Source organism: Vipera berus, assembly GCF_964194415.1.
Source record: "Vipera berus genome assembly, chromosome: 14".
Lineage (NCBI taxonomy): Eukaryota > Metazoa > Chordata > Lepidosauria > Squamata > Viperidae > Vipera > Vipera berus.
This window is the reverse complement of record NC_138217.1, coordinates 12,610,682-12,627,370: the sequence shown is the minus strand read 5'-3', so window position 1 is coordinate 12,627,370 and position 16,689 is coordinate 12,610,682. Positions and strand designations below refer to the sequence as shown.

The window sequence follows — 16,689 nt, the reverse complement described above, 5'->3', positions numbered from 1 at the left end:
TGCAGTCCTGAGTGCTTGGCTATTTCCTTGCAGACGTTTCATTGCCCAACTAGGCAACATCATCAGTGCTAGAAGGCAGTGTGGGAGGAGGAGGACTGTGAAGTCCTTGGTGCTCTCAGAGATTCGTTTTCTTGCAACGTTTCATTGCCCAACTAGGCAACGTCATCAGTGTGAGGGTGGGTGAGGTGCTCCCTGCTTTTATACACCAGCCTCTATTAGAGTCTCTTCATCTTCAAATTCACCCGTCCATCAATCCTATTTAGTTGGTATCTCTCCAGTATAACAGCTAAATACCCTTCTTTAAATCAGGAGCTTAAAAAAATCCTATTTTGAATGCTTCCTTTTTTAAATAACTACCTTTCCTTCTCAGTTATAACAGCCTCCAACTGGAATGCAAAATCTCCTATTTATAACATCCGGTAACAAGAAAGCCAACAGCTTCAGGAATCTTGGAAGGGAACAAATAAAAAAAAATCCCTTGTTTTAATTAAAACCCCACAAAACCGTGTGCGAAGAGGAGATGCGCGGCATAGAAATCAATACAATCAATACGTTTAATCAATAAAATCTCTTAACTGCCAAGAAACTCTTCGGCTCACATGCATTAACCGAGGTGGGAACCAAAGTGCGCAGCCTCCGATTTCCCCGCCGGACTTATGTACGAATGTACCAACCGGAAGTCGCCGTCACAGTTTAGAGAACGGCCGCCGTTGGGGCGAAGGGGGGGGCTTCTGCGTTCGCTTTCCGAATCCGCGGATGGTGCGGAGAAGCCGCCTTAACGAGGGTTTTGCGCCTCACGCCGTGCCGGGCCTCCTGCACCCCACCGGCGGGGCGTTTACCTGACTCGGTAAGTCTAGGACGACGGGGCGAATTCGGATCCATAAAAGCGGAGCAAGTTCGTCCTTAGCGCGCATGCGTTCCAAGCGGCCGCTCAGGCGAGTTGGCGGAGGCGGGATTATAAAGGCAGAGGTGCCCGCGGATTGGCCAGAAACGGTTAAACGACAGCTAGGAAATCGAGGCTTTTCTTAAAGGGCCAGTACTCAAGACTCAGAAAGACCCGCACCTTATTGATTAGAAAAGGAAGATTATTAAATACACTATAAAAGATTTTGAGTACAGATAGCTGGAAGAACATTAGGGAGCAATCTCCCTTAAGAATAAAGTCACCATTCCAGAGGAATAAAACCTAAAGGAAATGGTATAAGGTTTCCTGCCTGAGCAGGGGGTTGGACTAGATGACCTCCAAGGTCCCTTCCAACTTTATTATTATTATTATTATTATTATTATTATTATTATTATTATTATTATTATTATTATTATTATTATTATTATTATTATTATTATTATTAAAAATTACATCGATTCTATTGTTTCTGCGTCAGTTCAGTTGTTGTCCTTCCTTCCGTCTGCTTCTCCCTTTGAATCTTTACCAGTTTAAAGGAAAAATAATGTATGTTATCCTTCCAGAACGATAACAGGGGCTTTGCTTGTGTAATCTGTAGCATACACTTGCAAAAAAAACCGTTGTGCCACCTAAATACTTTATATACACTATATGCAATTCAGATAAAATACAGTTATCCTGTGGAACGCATGGCCACAAAGCACCTGTAAAAAGAAATGCAAATTAATCCTGTGATTAAGTGAAACTGAAAAATGGCTTTTTTAAAAAAAAAGATTAAAGATCTACAGATAAGAATTCCATTTAACAAAAAATAGAGTCAAGTTTTAGTTGGAGATGAATAACAGAGTAGGTGTTTGTTATATATATATTTTTTACAAGTTTCATATTTTATTTTTATTTCATATATTGTATTTTTTTTACAAATAAGGCATTTCCAGAGGGTTATTCAGCTGTGGATGTTAAAAAAAAATTCATCTGTCTGAAACAGGACCAAGAGCATGATGGCTCACAGCCAAGCTAAAAAACGCAGAAGGAGTCGAAGTGATTCCCGGAGCCGGCAGCGAGACAAGGAGGAAGATAAGAAAAGGAGGAAGAACAGCAAAGATTCCCGAGACAGGAGGAGTTGGTCCCCAGCAAGCAAAAAAGAATCTGAACCCCAGGAATTCAGAATGAGTTTATCCTCTTCCAAAGATGGTGAGGGAAAAAAAACACCTGTGGTTTAACAAATGCATAGTTGTGGCTTCCAAATGAACGTTGTTGAAAAATGGAAGGATGGGGACCTCTCCTCAACCTTGGCCATTCAGAGGGGGTGGTTGTCTTCCTTGGCTTTGGCTTGGTAAGCCAAGCCGGCTTTTCCCTTCTTTAAAACTTCCCGGGAGTTCCACCAGGACTAGTAACTTGAAGATGTTAACATTTTAAACAGGAAGCTCGGTCTCTCGGGTAGAGTGGGGGTAGATGCAATAGGCTGAATGTCAGTTCTCGCTGTTCGCAGGCACCCATTTAAGGCAGCCTTAAAAGGGGGGAATTCTGGGAATTGAAGTCCACCCATCTTAAAGGGGCTGAGGTTGGGAAACACTGTTTTAAAAAGCAGGTCGATAGCGATTACCTCATTTTTAGGGTTGCAGAAAAGCCCCAGACTATTGTAAGTAGTTAGTTACCCAGCTCACTCCGTTCGGACACAGTCTCCATGACAGGTTGGGTCTGGGTAGGAGCAGCCAAGAGGATCAATTCCTCTCCCCCTTGGTGATGATCATGTGCGGTTCTGCTGTGACAGGATAATAAATGAAGGTGGTGGGACCGCCTCTCTCGAATTCCCAGCCAGGCTGGGGATGATTGTCCTCTGGAGCCCCTGCTTATCTTCCGTTCCATTCTGGCTTCCAGTGAAAAAGAAGAAGAAAGTGAAGAAGAAAAGGACAAAGAAGGCCAGCTCCTCCTCCTCCTCCTCCTCTGAGACCACCTCTTCCTCCTCCTCCTCCTCCTCCTCTTCTGGATCGGCCTCCTCTTCCAGCGCCTCCTCGGACGAGTCCCACAACGGAAAGCCCAAATCTGAGAAGAAAAAGCCGAGGAAGAAAAAGGCTTCCAAAGGGAAAGACAAGAAGCGGAAAAAACGAAGAGAGAAAAAGAAGAAGAAGAAGAAGAAGAAAGCCAAGAGGGAGAGGGGGAAAGAGGAGGGAAGTAAGAAGGAGGAGGCTCCCGGCCCTTCGCTGGAGCAGTGGCAGAAGGAGGCTGGATCGGATTCTGGGCCTGGTAAGGCTGGCCTTTATAGCACAGAAACTCAGCTAAAGCAAGCCTTGTGTGTGTGTGGGGGGGAAACAAATTCTCCCAAGATCAGGTTGGAGGAGCAATGGAGAGGCTATAATAACATAAAACAGTTCCCCTTGACTTAGGACCGCAGTTGGAATTTCAGAATTTCCATGTCAGTTGCTTTCTCCTCACCTCCTCCTTTCTCACAGTGCTTGTTCGTGATGAATAGGGGATTTATTTATTTCCCCCCCCTCCCGGTGAGGACCAAAAAAACCCCCGGGGCCTTTCTCTCCCAGTGGGGTAAAAGGCAGAGCCTCTCCTAGAGTCGATCATTACGGGAACGATTGAAGAGTTTGTCAGCCTCCCCCATTTTTCTCTTTCAGCCCTGACGGACGAACAGAAATTCCGCATCCAGGCCATGAAGCCAATGACCAAAGAGGAATGGGATGCCCGGCAAAGCGTTATACGGAAGGTCCTCGACCCTGAAACAGGCCGAATGAGGTAGGGAGCCGTGGGGCTGGGTTGAATTGGGGGGTTCCTTCCGTGTAATAATTTCACAAAATCCATAGAACCCCTCTTTCCCTGGGCGTATTTGCAACTTCCAACGGAAAGCGGTTTGCATGGCATGCCATTATTTTAGTTTTTTGAACATTGGGGTGTGTTCCCCCCCCCATTTTGTCTCGTTTGCTGTCTCTGCAAGAGGTTGCCCGCTGCTGATTTGATTTTGCTGCTAGGGTCTGGGCACAAGCCATCTCTCAAAGATGCAAATCTGTGAAGTTGGCATCTCCGTTATTAATACCCAGAACAGTCTTCCGTATTACAAACGCAGCATCCGGATCCTCAAATATTTGCTTGACAGGAGGGCGTTGCCTTTAGCATTTGCTAAATACGAATCGATTTCTTCCTGCTTTTCTGAAAGCGTTCAACCACAGTAGAAGGGCATATAGGCGAGTCCTTGACTTATGACCACAATTGCCACCAGAATTTCTGCTGCCAAAAGAGGCACTTGTTCACAAAGTTGTTCTTGATTTTTACGACTTTTTTCCCCCCACGGTTGCTAAGCGAATAAACCCCTCGCGGCAATAGTTAACTCGACCTCTTTTTAAGGGTCAGCTGCTTTCCACATTTTTATGGATAAGATCTGTTGCTTGGGAGCTCAGTGGTGATTCTCTTGCAGGCTTATTAAAGGTGATGGAGAGGTCCTGGAGGAGATTGTCACGAAAGAAAGGCATAAAGAAATAAACAAGGTTAGTGGCTTTCTGCTGTCACAACAAGCTTGGATGCAGCTGGCCTGCTTGGACAGGATGAGGGCCCTTGACTTCATAACTAAAAGCGGGCTGTGGCTTTTCTTCAGAAGTTCGTATTTCACAGCCCTTTTCACTTCTCAGCCGAGAAGCTTCTTCAGTTCTGGCGGAAGGAAGAAGAAGAGCTTCAGTCGGAACTGAGGAAGCTTCTTGGATGAGAAGCGAAACGTCTTCAAGGAAAAGCAAAGAAAATCCCCTTGCCTTTGACACCCTGACCGTCGCTCTCCCCTCAGAACTTCCTAAAGCGTGGGGTGAGACCTTGCTGATTGACAGACGTCAATCCAACCCCCCCCCTTTATTTTCATCAGCCCTGGAAACCTAATAGCTTCAAGGCAACCAATCCACCTTTGGGATTTTTCCGTCTTCGGGGATCCTGGCAGGTTGGGATGGGGGGGGGGCAGCTAAAGAGGACTTTGCCTTTTTCTAAGACAAGCCCCCCCCTAACCTGTATCCCGTCTCCTTTTGCAGCAATCCACCCGGGGAGATGGTCTTTCGTTTCAGATGAGGATGGGCATGCTGCAGCAGTAGCGGGATGGATTTCTGAAACGGCAGAGATGGTCTCCTTGGCTGTTTGCAAACGTTTCGCCCCAAACGAGGCATGTCCGGGTGCCAGAGGGCAGGATCTATTCTAAGGCCGTGGCACACAAGCCTTGTGGGGGGGGGTGTCTCCCCCTCCCCTTCTGCTCCAGGGGCCCCCTTGATTTTCCCAGGAGTCACTTCAACTGCTCTTCTCAGCTTCCCATCCTCTTGAGGTTAGGGGAGCTTAGTTTCAGGGGTGGGGGGGAAAGGGAGAGTTGGAAGCAGCAGCAAAGACGGATGAGTTCAGGGCTGCTGTTGGTGGTTTGGGGTGGAGGGGGGGATCCCTGACTGCTCCCCCCCCTCCCGTGCCAAAGGTCCCCTCCTGAGCGATTCCTTGTGGCTAAAGAGGCTGCCGATCTCCTCGTCCGTATCTGATGACCTGACAAAAGAAACAACTTCCCGTTGGCGCTTAGAAAAATTATCAGCCTTGCCAGCAATGCAGTCCAGAGACCGGGGCACTGCACCAGCTCATTACCAGGAGGGAGGATGACTCCTTGCCTCCCTGATCCAGCCAGAGAAGGGAGGGCAGTGCGCAGGCCTGCAGCTCTCCTTCAGGTCCGCCACCCACCCCCTTGGTCAAGGAGGCGCAAGAGCTCCCGGGGGGGGGGTCTGGAACGAGGCCTCCTGGCCCGGATCTCCAGCTGCCTCAGCTCCTCTCTTTCCAGCCAGGAGGAGCTCGGCTTTTTCAAGGGTGCCGTGGCTTCCCAGCCAGTCAGGGAGGGTAAAGGCCAGTTTGGGAGTTTGCAGAGGGCCGATTCTGGATTCCTGCTGTGGGCAGGGCCGGGAGAAAGCCGGTCTTCCCCAGTTGGTTGGACGTCAGGGAATGTCTGGAAGGTTGCCAGTTGCTCAGCCCCGATGTGTGATTTGACTTCAGCTCCTGCCAGTGATAAAGGCAAAGAATGGCGGCGTCGCTTCCGAAGCTCGTAGCAGAAGGTCTGGCAAAACCTGCTCTCTGCCTGGGCTGCTGGCTTAATTCTGGCGTTGGTTGCTACTGGCTGAATTTAACTTCTCTCCTTCTCCTTCCATCCTCTTTCTCCTCTTCCTATGCTCCGCCTCCTTTCCCCTCCCTCCTTTTCTTCTTCCTTCCATCCTTCTCGTCTTCTCTTTCTCCTTCTCTTCATCTTTCTTCTTTTCATTCTCCTTTTCCTTCCATCCTCCTCCTCCTTTGGCTGGAGAGTGTTCAAAGCCTTGTCAATCATTCGTCCGTGGGCAGTCGCTTTGTGCAATGTGTACATAACTTTCCTTGAGGGCAAGAGATTTCTCTCTCTCTTTCTGATTCCTCCTGCCTGGGCTAATCGCCCTACAAGTACGGTCTGGGTTGCCCTGACCCACAAGGCCAGTGGACGACACGCTGGCCAACCTCTTAGCATCCTTTGGCAATCAAGCAGCTGCTGAGCTGGCTTATGTAAACCCCATTCCCATTACAACCAGTTAATTATTAATCCGTTCTTGGGGAAAAACGCCACCTACGCTGAGTTCAGCCCAAAAGAAAATCAAACAGAAGCGTGGGAGAGAAAAATTATTGTAAAGCGTGTATATTTTGGCTGGGTTGTATCCTTTGCATGCATTGTTTCTTTTCAAAACTGCAAGTACCAAACTGAAGGAAAAATTGAAATGGTTGAAGCGACCAATGTTGTGTCATCTGTCCAACTGGAAATGCTTATAACAGGATGCTGATGTAGGTAATTTAACTAATTAAAACAAATCTTCTAAATGACCTTAGTGGTTTCGTCCTCTGTTCAGTTAGAGAAGGAATGCAGCTCAGAAGTGGGTGTGTTTCCCAAATTTTCAGGCCAGTTTAAATTCTGGATAAGGATGGATAAACCACCTGGTGATACACTGGAAGAAGGGGTGGTTTCCCAAATTAAGAAAGGCCTGCACCATCACCAGCAAAATTATTTTACCCATGAATAATAAAATAACTGAAACCAGTTTGTTCTCCTGCTTTGCCTCAGTGGTTTCTAGCAGAAGCTGCAAAACACTATCCTTTTATCTCTGCATCATTATCAATTTTCCAGATACTGCAGTGAGTTAATTTGAGCTTTGAGGCATAGCAGGTGCTTTAAAAGAGACTTCCCTTGTTTGAAACCCACCCTGATTATTTTTGATTGGCTAAGGAAAGGGAGACTATATGTGCAAAAAAATAATAATCCTGGGAAAGTTGAACCCAGCGATGCCCGTCAAGGGAAATGGGACCCTGGTTAAAACTGGCCCTGGGGCATTTCTGATCCGGTTACCAGCGTGCCTTGCAAAGAAACGAAGACGGTGAGCAAACCTTCCCAGTTCTTTTAATTAAGAGGTTCACATACAACTAATAACTGGATACAAAGCACAGTCAGGTGGCAGGGGAGAAGATGGGAGTCACGCACGACCACCACAGCAAAGCGCCCGACAGTATCATGCACAAAGAAATGCAGGATCGAAACAGAAAAGATGGAACAGGCTAAGCTAGACCCTCAAACATCCCAATTGCACATTTCCACTGGGGATAATTTCATCCCCATCCCAGTTGTATCCTTCCCAGTTAAGATTTCTCCTTTTCTGGTGCCATCTGGACAGGTTTAAAATGACATTGGAACAGGTAGAGGGCTAATAGGAACAACCCCAGGGATGGCAAAGTCATTGAAGGGAGAGGCAGCAACTTCGGCTAAATCTGGCAGAAACCTAACTGACATCCCTCAGCTTCTCTGTACTGTAGGATGCGATTCTTCAAACTGAAATTTTTCCCTGTTTGAAAATCTGCTGCGACTGAAAAGAAGTAGGCTTTCTTTCCATCAAGACATTCCCATTTGCCTGCTACCTTTAGAATCTACCTTTTTGCTATCCTGGGGCTTAAGGGGGTGACGGGTGGGAATTGCCAGGTCTCTCATTTTGGATCAGGTCGGCTCCAGGCAGATGACTAAGAGCAAAATAAAACTGAGTTATGCCCTCCTCCTTTAAGATCAGGGGTGTCCAACCTTGGCCACTTTAAGACCTGTGGACTTTCAGTGCCCAGAATTTCCCAGCCAACCTGGGCAGACCTCAACTCCCAGAATTCCCGGTCAGCATGTTGAGGTCCACTAGCGTTTAAATTGCCGAGCTTGCAAAAACACTGACTTACACTGACTTTTTCTTTACACATTTTGCAAATGCACACAGAGACACGAGACACTTGTGTTTCCCCCTTTGGAGTTTGCCAATGTACACGTCGGGTTGTGTCTTGGCTCAAGGACTGTGTAGAGCAGAGAAGGAAGGGAGGAAGTCCCAAACTGTGGTTCGCTCGGCAATTTTTGTGGTGTCCTTTTGCACGACAGACGGAGACACAATGATCAGACGAGACAGCAGAAACGCAATCCGTTGGGACACCTCTTCCACTCCTGTTTTTCAACATCCGTCCCTAAGAACTAGGCTCAATCAGAGAGAGAGAGAGAGAGAGAAATCCCTAAAGTAATAAAAACCTGCCAGTCCCCTTCGCAGTTGGCTTAGGATCATGCAATATGGTTTCCTAAACCACTTGAGAATTTTACTCCATACAGTGAATTTTACTCCGGCATTTTTCAAGGGGAGAGAAACAGACGCCGGAGAAGTGCACATAATTTTAAAGGGGTGTATATAAAAAAGAGCATTGGGTGAATGTTCGTTGATTTTTAAAAAATATCCAGGCAAACCACCAAGGGTTGGAAAAAGGCCGGCTTTCACAGTGCAGAAGTCTGAGAAGTTTGGACACCCGTCAGTCTAGGGGAAAGGAAGGAAAGATGGACAAAGACGTGCCTGCAAGATAAGAGTGATACAAGTGACCGGAGGCGAAAGAGGAGATATTTGAGTAAATATAAAAAACTAGCAGCATTGCAGGCCAGTAAGACAAGGCTGATCTCCCAGTGATGAAGATCAGGCTTTAGGATATGCTCAAAGGCCCCTTGGCAGCAGCTAGAAAATCTGGATTGCAAAGAGTGGCGACAAAAAGAGGGTGAACAGCCTGGCCCTTCCTCAGAGACAAAATCTCCCCCCCCCCCGATGTCAAAAGCTTTAAAACATCTTTAAAGCCAGGTAAATGAGTAGATGCGGTGGCTCAGTGGGTTAGGATGCTGAGCTTGTCGATCAGAAGGTCGGCAGTTTGGCAGGTCGAATCCCGAGTGCCGCGTAACAGAGTGAGCGCCTGTTACTCGTCCCAGCTTCTGCCAACCTAGCAGTTCGAAAGCACGTAAAAATGCAAGTAGACAAATAGGGACCACTACGGTGGGAAGGTAACGGCGTTCCGTGCGCCTTTGGCGTCTAGTCGTGCCGGCCACATGACCACGGAGACGTCCTCGGACAAGCGCTGGCTCTTCGGCTTTGAAACGGAGATGAGCACCAGCCCCTAGAGTCGGAAACGACTAGCACGCATGTGCGGGGGAACCTTTACCTTTAAATGAGTAGAAAAGCCAGAGGAAATACAGGTAGTCCTTAACTTACGACCACGACTGAGTCCCAAATTTCCATTGCTAAGCGAGACCTTTGTTAAGTGAGTTTTGCCCCCTTTTGCGACCTTTCTTGGTGCAGTTGTTGAGTGAATCACTGCAGTTGTGAAGCTGGGAACACGGTTGTTAAGTGAATCTGGCTTCCCCCACTGACACTGCTCACCAGAAGGTTGCAAAAGGGGACCACATGACCCTGCGGCTGTCATAAATATGAACTAGTTGCCAAGTGGCCAAATTTTGCATCACATGACCATGGGGATGCTTGCAACGGTCGTAAGTGTGAAAAGCAGTCATAGGTCCCCTCTTTTCCGTGATGTTGTAACAGTCACTAAATGAGCGTTCTAAGTCGAGGACTGCCTGTATCAAAATCCACTTCCGCTCTTTTTCAGCATCAGGCAGGAGACGCACCTTTTTCCTCTGCTAATTTCCCTTGTCAAGTTGACAACTACAAGGTGGCTGAAATGGCTAATGAACTTTTTTTTAAAAAAAATCCCCTGAAATATTGAAAGGGTGAAATGGGTGAGAATTCTCTCCCTTCATTCCGCCTGCCGTGTTGCGTGTCTGGAGGAGCAGACAGTTGTGCCGTGGTTTAACAACATTTAATGTCATGCGCAATAAATCCGGAAGGAGTCGCTTGAAGGGGGGGGGGGGAAACAGACCTTCTTCCTAAATGTTTCTCAGTGCAAAACCTAAAAACGATGAGGTGTACAGTTGCAATATACCCACGTTTTTTTTTAAAAAAAATGAGTTTACAACCTCCACCGAAAGCCAGTAATATAATGTTGGAAAAACGAGGACGACTCCAGTCTAAGGGCAGGGGGAAATGAATAAATAATAACAACAATCTGACAAGGGCTGGGAAGAATTTGGACGTAGCTTCTTTTTATTTTCGGTTTTAGGCTGAGCAAATATTGCACATGCCAGGTGCTTCGAATCATACTGCAGGTACCGGATGAAGATCATGCCCAAATTGCACTCCCACCCATCTGAAGGGGCAGAATCTTGTGCCTGCTATGCTCTTGTGTTTTTTTTCCTGAATTAGTGCAATCCGTCAGCTTCCAAACTCTTTTTTTTTCTTAAAAAAAATCCTTTAATTAGAACCAGCCTTGATAAATCACCAATCCAGTTGTGTGCACATGACACCCGGCGCCACCGTCCACCAAGTGGAAGCTGTCAATTTGACTTGGCCTGGAGCTTTGGCTTCTGCTTGTGGATCCCGAGTCCTTCCAGACTCCAGAACCAATCAACTGGCATTGCGGTTGTAAAGCAGTGACAGCCAGCGGCGTTCCCTTCCTCGTGTCTAGGTCCCAGGACCGGCCTACGTGAATGCATGGTCTTCCTACCCACAACCTGGTCTTCTTCTGCTGCTGGTCCCAATGTACCAGTGGGTTTTCCTCGACGGTGTGTTCTCGTCTTTGACGGATGGCTAAGAAGAAGCTGAACAGGCACATATTTACAATCTCTAACCCTGGATAAGAGCAGGAAAACTGTGGATCTTGAAGATGAGGCCGCTTGAAGTCTCAGTGGCAGGTGGTGGCTCCTGTTCTCGGCCCGTCTGGTTGCGCTCCACGTATCCAACTCCTTGCCACTGTCCAGGCCTGCATGTTTTGTGGGGGAAAGGAAACCCAAACCGCTCGGTTGCTCCTGGCCAGGTCACTGCCGCCCCACCGGCAATGAGTAGCACCATATTTGCCCACGAGCCCCATGTTCTGGCCTTGTCACAGCCCCTGCTTCTGCCACCTGGGCAAGTGCAGCTGGCCATCATCGCGCCTTGGACGCCTTCTACTTCTGACCCAGGTTGCCCGGTTCCAGCCTCGGGAGCGTGCTTCGGCCCCAGCAGCCTGTGGCAAGACTCATGCTCCGTTGGCTGCGCTCTCGGTCCCTTTCCCGCTCACTTTCGGACTGGCTTTGTGTCCGTTCTGGACGGTAACTGGCACTCTGGCCAGCCGATGTGGTGGGCTGGGAGGAGATGGTGCGCAAGAGATGGTTCCTCTTGCGCAGGAATTCAGTTTGGCCCGGAAGTCCAAAGCTGCCCTTCCGGAGAGCCATTCGAGTAGTGTTCTTGGCAGTTCGGGAACGATGGGTGTACTCCAGCTGGGCCAGATGGGACGCATAGCCTTCCGTGATGAACTACGGGACAAAAGAGATCAAAAACTCCTTAGTCTGTGAGAGGATTTGCCCTTAGCTTAGGATCAAAAAACCCCTTTCTTCTACAAGCTGCTTCCCTGAGATTTAGGGACAGTGGACAGTGGGCTAGATCCGTTACAGTAAAAGGATCTTACTTGGCATTGGTTCTGTAACTTTTTGGTAGACCGCCCGACAATGTAGATCTGTGGAGGGGACAGGTTGATGGAGGTGTAGACGGAGACATCCTTGGTAGATCCATAGGCCGCGTGGATCTTCATGTCCAACTAGAATAAGGAGAAAAGGCAATCAGCCCAAGAGCCGAGGAGGGGGAGACATATGGTTGAGTCAGGAGCCGTGTTGTCACAGTGGTTAGAATGCAATCTTGCAGGCTAACTCTGCTGACATCTAGCAGCTCGATCCTGACTGGCTCAAGGTTGACTCAACCTTCCATCCTTCCAAGGTAGGTGAAATGAGGAGCCAGACTGTTTGGGGACAATAGGCTGACTCTGTAAACTGCTCAGAGAGGGTGTGAATACGCCATGAAGCGGTATATAAGTCTAGGTGCTACTGCTGGCTAAGGAATGTCTGCCCATGCTGGGAACATTCATTGTTAGGTGGTTTAGATGTATAAGAAGTGAAAAATAGAAAAATCTGGTGGCCTCCTCCCTCTCATGTTCTCAGCATCCTACAAAGTTGAAACGTGATGGCTGTGAACTCACCCACCTCCCCGCCTCCAATGCAAATCAATAGCTAATTAAGTTCTTGCAGAGAGGACCAGGCATGGATCAGCAGGAACACAACCTCCTTTTCGTTGTGCTTTTCCTGCCAAGGGCTGAGCTTCCAACCAGAACAGCCCTAAACACAGGTCTGTACTGAAGTCATCGCTAAACAACTGCCCACAGACCAGGCTAATCAGGGCCTCCCGCGCCAAGCACTGGTCATTTTAGATGGTCTTGGATTCTCAAAGGCGTGTTTCACGGGACTCAGCCCAGCTGACCGCGACTGCTTTAACCTGTTGTGATTGCGGCTTACCTCCGTGACTAGAGACTTCAGGAAGTTGGCCTTGTGCCGCAAGGGATCATGAACCAGACCGTCGCAGAAGGAGACAATCCCGTGGGGGAAGTTGTGTTGTGCTAACCAGGCGACTACTCTCTGCTTCTGCATGTCGGGCCGGCCTGTGACGTAGACAATGAGGTAGCCTAGCTCTTGCCAGTGCCTAAAGAGGGAAAAGCGAGGAAGACAGATGAGCGGAGAGAGACAGCGAGAACATAAAGACAGAAGAGGGCCTCTCGTTTTCAACTGGAAAAAAGTGTTCCTACTCATAGTATCCCATAAGGAGCACGGCGGCTCATGTGGTTAGAACAATGAGTTGAAAACCAGCAAGCGTTCGAGACCTGCCTGCCGTTGTGTGATGGAGTGAGCTCCCGTCATTCGCTCCAGCTCCTGCCCACCTAGCAGTTTGAAAGCATGCAAACCGAAGTAGATAAATAGGTACCACTTCGGTGGGCTCGCTATAGGGACATGCAAGGAGGCCCCAACTGGGCATCCCCCAGGAAATGGTGATATCACTGGCTAATCCGTTCAACCTGGAAGTGCCTTGGAGCTTCCGACATGAAAGCAACAGCATGAAATCCCATTCTTCAGGACAATTTCCTGGCACCAACTCTCCCCACCGCTGAGCCCTCCGTACCGTACAACATCAACTGCTCCAGCCCTGACTTTGGGGTCGCTGCCCATGATGGAGACGCTGGCTGCGAAGGAGCCATCGATGCTGAAGGCCACAAATTCGGTCCCCCGGGGTAAAACGGTTATGTAGCTATCGGCATTTGTGTGATCACCCCTAAGGAGAAGGAAATGGAGAGGGAATCTTGACTTCATATACGGGTAGTTCTCAACTTACAACAGTTCGTTTGGCGACCGTTTGAAGTTACGACAGCACTGGAAAACGTGACTTAGGACCATGGCTTCATGCTTACAACCGTTGCAGAACAGATTATTTTCTTTCCTTATTTAAGCTGTCATATGCACCTGCCTTCAAAGGGGAATCGCTCCCAACCTTGCATTAAGGCGGAAGACACCACTAAGCTAATCCACAATCACGTAATTTCAGTTGCCACCTCTGTGATTTTCAGGCCGTGCCCATTGTTCCTACTGTTCCACTGTTCTACCATTCCACAGCAAATGTTTCTGCACAAGAACATACCTCACCACCATTTTGACAGGATAGACTCCGATCCCCAGCCGCCTCTGCTCCGGAATCATGTAGGAAACCCGGCCACTGCTGTTGGTGATCTCCGTATCAAAGTAAACCCATTCTCCTGAGGGGGGCTGGGTCATGATGTGAATGTCCACCTGAAGCGCAAAGAAGAAGTCTGGAATCTGGACCCTCCAAGTTTGAATCCCACTGTCATACAGACTATTTTCTCTTGGGTGAATCCATTGCGTTCATTACGAGTTTATACTGAAAAGGGGGAGAAAACATGAAGTGCCCCCATGAAGTAGAACTTGCTTCACTTTCTTTTGGGTTAATCTGGCGTGAGGCTGCTCGTCCATCTTTCTAATTTGGCTCTACTTAGCTCCAATTTCCATTTTGGTTGATCAAGGGGTCTAGATTAATGTTTCTCTACCTTGGCAGCTTTAAGATAGGTGGACTTCAACTCCCAGAATTCCCCAGCTGGTGATCCACACTTCACTTTCCTTTTGGGTATGTCTGGCATAAGGCTGCTTACTGATCTTGCTGATATGGCTCTACTTAGCTCTAATTTCTATTCTGGTTGATCAAGAGCTCTAGAATAGTTTTCAACTTTGGCAGCTCTAAGATAGGTGGACTTCAACTCCCAGAGTTCCCCCGACAGCCATGATCGAGATTGAGAGCTCTGGATCAATGTTTCTCAATCTTGGCATCTTAAGATAGGTAGACCTACCAGGAGGTTGGACTGGAGGACCTCTACAACCCACACCAATCCTTTCGTTCTAGAATTCTACAAATGCCACGGCTACAGGAGCAATTACAGTTGGGGCATGAGTTCCTATAGGACCAAGTGCCCTTTGGTTCTACATCTGCCACCTTTTCGAGCTTCGTGGGAGCAGATCAGCAACTCGCCTTCTCCCCTGTGAGCGTGACCATGTCCAACGGGCCATACATGAATCTCCCGTTCAACACCTGGGGCCCTTCCTCTCTGGCTACGGTGTCGTTGATTCGGTGATTGGCTGTGACATTCTGCCAAAAGAACAGAAGGAGCAAATGTCAGATTTGGGAGCATCAATTCCCACGCTGAATGACACGGCAGAAGCACAATTTTATCATTTATTTTTGATTTTGTGTTTTCAACATCTTCCACTCATACATAACTCTTGACATGTCTTGTTGGTTAGTTGACGTAGGGTGATCAATGAGCCTGGACAGCCATTAATCATTTTTATGCACAGAGCTTTATTTAACTGAAGCAGGGAGCATTCTTCTGCCTGGCTGAGTGGATGCATTGATTTAAATTTACTTTTTAATTCAACTCTCGAGGTAGCTGTCAGCCCCCCACCCTTCACTGCACTGACAAATATTGGATTTCGCAACAGATACTGCATGTTGCCAGCTAAATTCCATCTTATAACCTTTTTCTTATACACTTGATTGTGGTATTCATTTTCAAACTGTTTCTTATTGTTATTATTATTCTTCATCGCACAATCAGCCAACTATTACTGCTATTATTCCTTCTAGCTGAATCAACGTTATCATCGTCATCCTGCTTTCAAAGTTGCAATTTGGGGCTGTTTCATCCTTCTCTGTCCCACCTTCCCGGTTTGGGGCACTGGCAGCTGGGGGTGACGAACACAACCCACCCGTAGCTTGACGTGAGTCCGTTTGCGGAGCCATTTCTCCCTGGGTTTGGAAGGCGTGAAGACGGAGACCTCTTTCCCATTCACTTCAAGAACGCTGCCGTTCTCGTGGCGCATCACCTGCAAGGCAAAACGGAGATTGTCCTCGCCATCACGCCACGCCTGATGAACAGGCCACGTTGGCACGACCCACAAAGACGTAAACTCTGGTTTGCAAATGGCCAGTGGGGTCCACGCTCCACACTAAGCCCAGCATGGGCAATGGTCTGTCAGCTGGCAGTCAAAAAGGGATGATAAGGGTCTTGGCAGGACCCTCTCACCTGTCTGAGGAGAAAAGAGACCACGTCTGTGGATTCCCAGTAACTGGCGTGAAAGAGGTGTGGTAAGGCGACTGTCGGAAAGGCGGTCAGTGCATCCGGGCAGTAGAGAGCATAGTCGATCCTTTTGGTTCCCCACCACTTCGCCGCAACTGAGAGCAGAGAGAGATCCCGTTAGGTTTCTGCAAAGTATCCCATCATTTCATTTCATCTGCCTCAATGCCCAAAACCACAAACCCTCCAGGAAAAGGGTGAGAAAACTCTCCTGGTCTGGCCACGTCAATCCTACGAAGTGTTTGGCCACGGCTCTTCTCGGACCATGGAAGGTCCAGGAGGAGCTGCCTCGCCACCTTGGGAGAGTCACCAGATTGGCATGCCTTGTGATTTGATTTTTTGAGAACACCCTTTGAGGAACCTATTTCTGAATCTATGACAAGAGTAGCCAAAATTTGGGCCTCAAAGAAAGGGCAAAAAGAGGCTGGTCTGGATGAGAAAGTCCCCACCTGTTCTTCATTCTTGGAAATTTAAATGGAAAGTGTCAAAGACTAGCCCATAAGGAGAATTCCTAGACTTTGTGTCCGGAAAAGTAAACTAGCTTGATTTATTTATAAATCAAATTTATGTAGCCTCCATCTCAGAAGGAATGACTGCTGAACTTCATCCAATTCCTTCTCTTAATTCCAGGAAAAATCCACATCTGAGATGATAATACACATAGCCACTCAAATATGGAGTGGGACCACATTTCGACCAGATTCTCAATGTTACACTGATAGTTGGGAAAGCAAAGTGAGAGCTTCCAGGCTAAATTCTGCAAAAAGATTTCTGCTTTTTCAGGCTCACGAAGTATTTAAGGAATTCCCCAAAAGTAGGGCAGTCAAGAACCAGCCTTTCCATCCCAAGAAACAGCTCAAGAGGACAAGATAATCAGAGGACACGT

General features: G+C 47.9%; 3 protein-coding genes across 6 annotated transcripts in view; 1 reads left to right on the top strand and 2 right to left on the bottom strand.

The window, feature by feature from the left end:
- Positions 1–16,689, bottom strand: part of ABCB9 (ATP binding cassette subfamily B member 9) — an 80,168-nt gene that overhangs the window by 25,135 nt on the left and 38,344 nt on the right. The gene's annotated exons all lie outside the window — the stretch shown is intronic.
- Positions 548–6,749, top strand: ARL6IP4 (ARF like GTPase 6 interacting protein 4). 2 transcript variants are annotated; one of them, XM_081339218.1, is made up of 6 exons: positions 548–847; positions 1,894–2,099; positions 2,787–3,152; positions 3,533–3,650; positions 4,327–4,396; positions 4,922–6,749. In XM_081339218.1, exons 2-6 carry the CDS (start codon positions 1,904–1,906, stop codon positions 4,979–4,981), a joined length of 810 nt encoding a protein of 269 aa, XP_081195344.1. In that variant the 5' UTR covers positions 548–847; positions 1,894–1,903; the 3' UTR covers positions 4,982–6,749. The 2 variants fall into 2 exon arrangements, with proteins under 2 accessions (XP_081195344.1, XP_081195343.1); XM_081339217.1 differs by having other exon boundaries at positions 549–847; positions 1,834–2,099.
- The window catches only part of PITPNM2 (phosphatidylinositol transfer protein membrane associated 2), a 74,461-nt gene continuing 65,084 nt past the window's right edge, over positions 7,313–16,689 (bottom strand). For all 3 annotated transcript variants that reach the window (XM_081339168.1, XM_081339169.1, XM_081339170.1), the window contains 8 exons: positions 15,753–15,901; positions 15,436–15,552; positions 14,699–14,815; positions 13,799–13,947; positions 13,286–13,435; positions 12,628–12,811; positions 11,751–11,879; positions 7,313–11,598 (listed from right to left, as the gene is read on the bottom strand). In XM_081339168.1, the coding sequence (XP_081195294.1) occupies positions 11,251–11,598; positions 11,751–11,879; positions 12,628–12,811; positions 13,286–13,435; positions 13,799–13,947; positions 14,699–14,815; positions 15,436–15,552; positions 15,753–15,901 (1,343 nt within the window). In that variant the 3' untranslated portion in view covers positions 7,313–11,250. The remainder of the gene's footprint in view (positions 11,599–11,750; positions 11,880–12,627; positions 12,812–13,285; positions 13,436–13,798; positions 13,948–14,698; positions 14,816–15,435; positions 15,553–15,752; positions 15,902–16,689) is intronic.

Excerpts from the sequence above, each read along its gene's own strand:
- ARL6IP4 (XM_081339218.1), top strand. The coding sequence starts at position 1,904 with ATGATGGCTCACAGCCAAGCTAAAAAACGCAGAAGGAGTCGAAGTGAT. Across the intron at positions 3,153-3,532 it reads TGGATCGGATTCTGGGCCTG|CCCTGACGGACGAACAGAAA; the intron begins GTAAGGCTGGCC and ends TTTCTCTTTCAG. Across the intron at positions 4,397-4,921 it reads GGCATAAAGAAATAAACAAG|CAATCCACCCGGGGAGATGG; the intron begins GTTAGTGGCTTT and ends CTCCTTTTGCAG.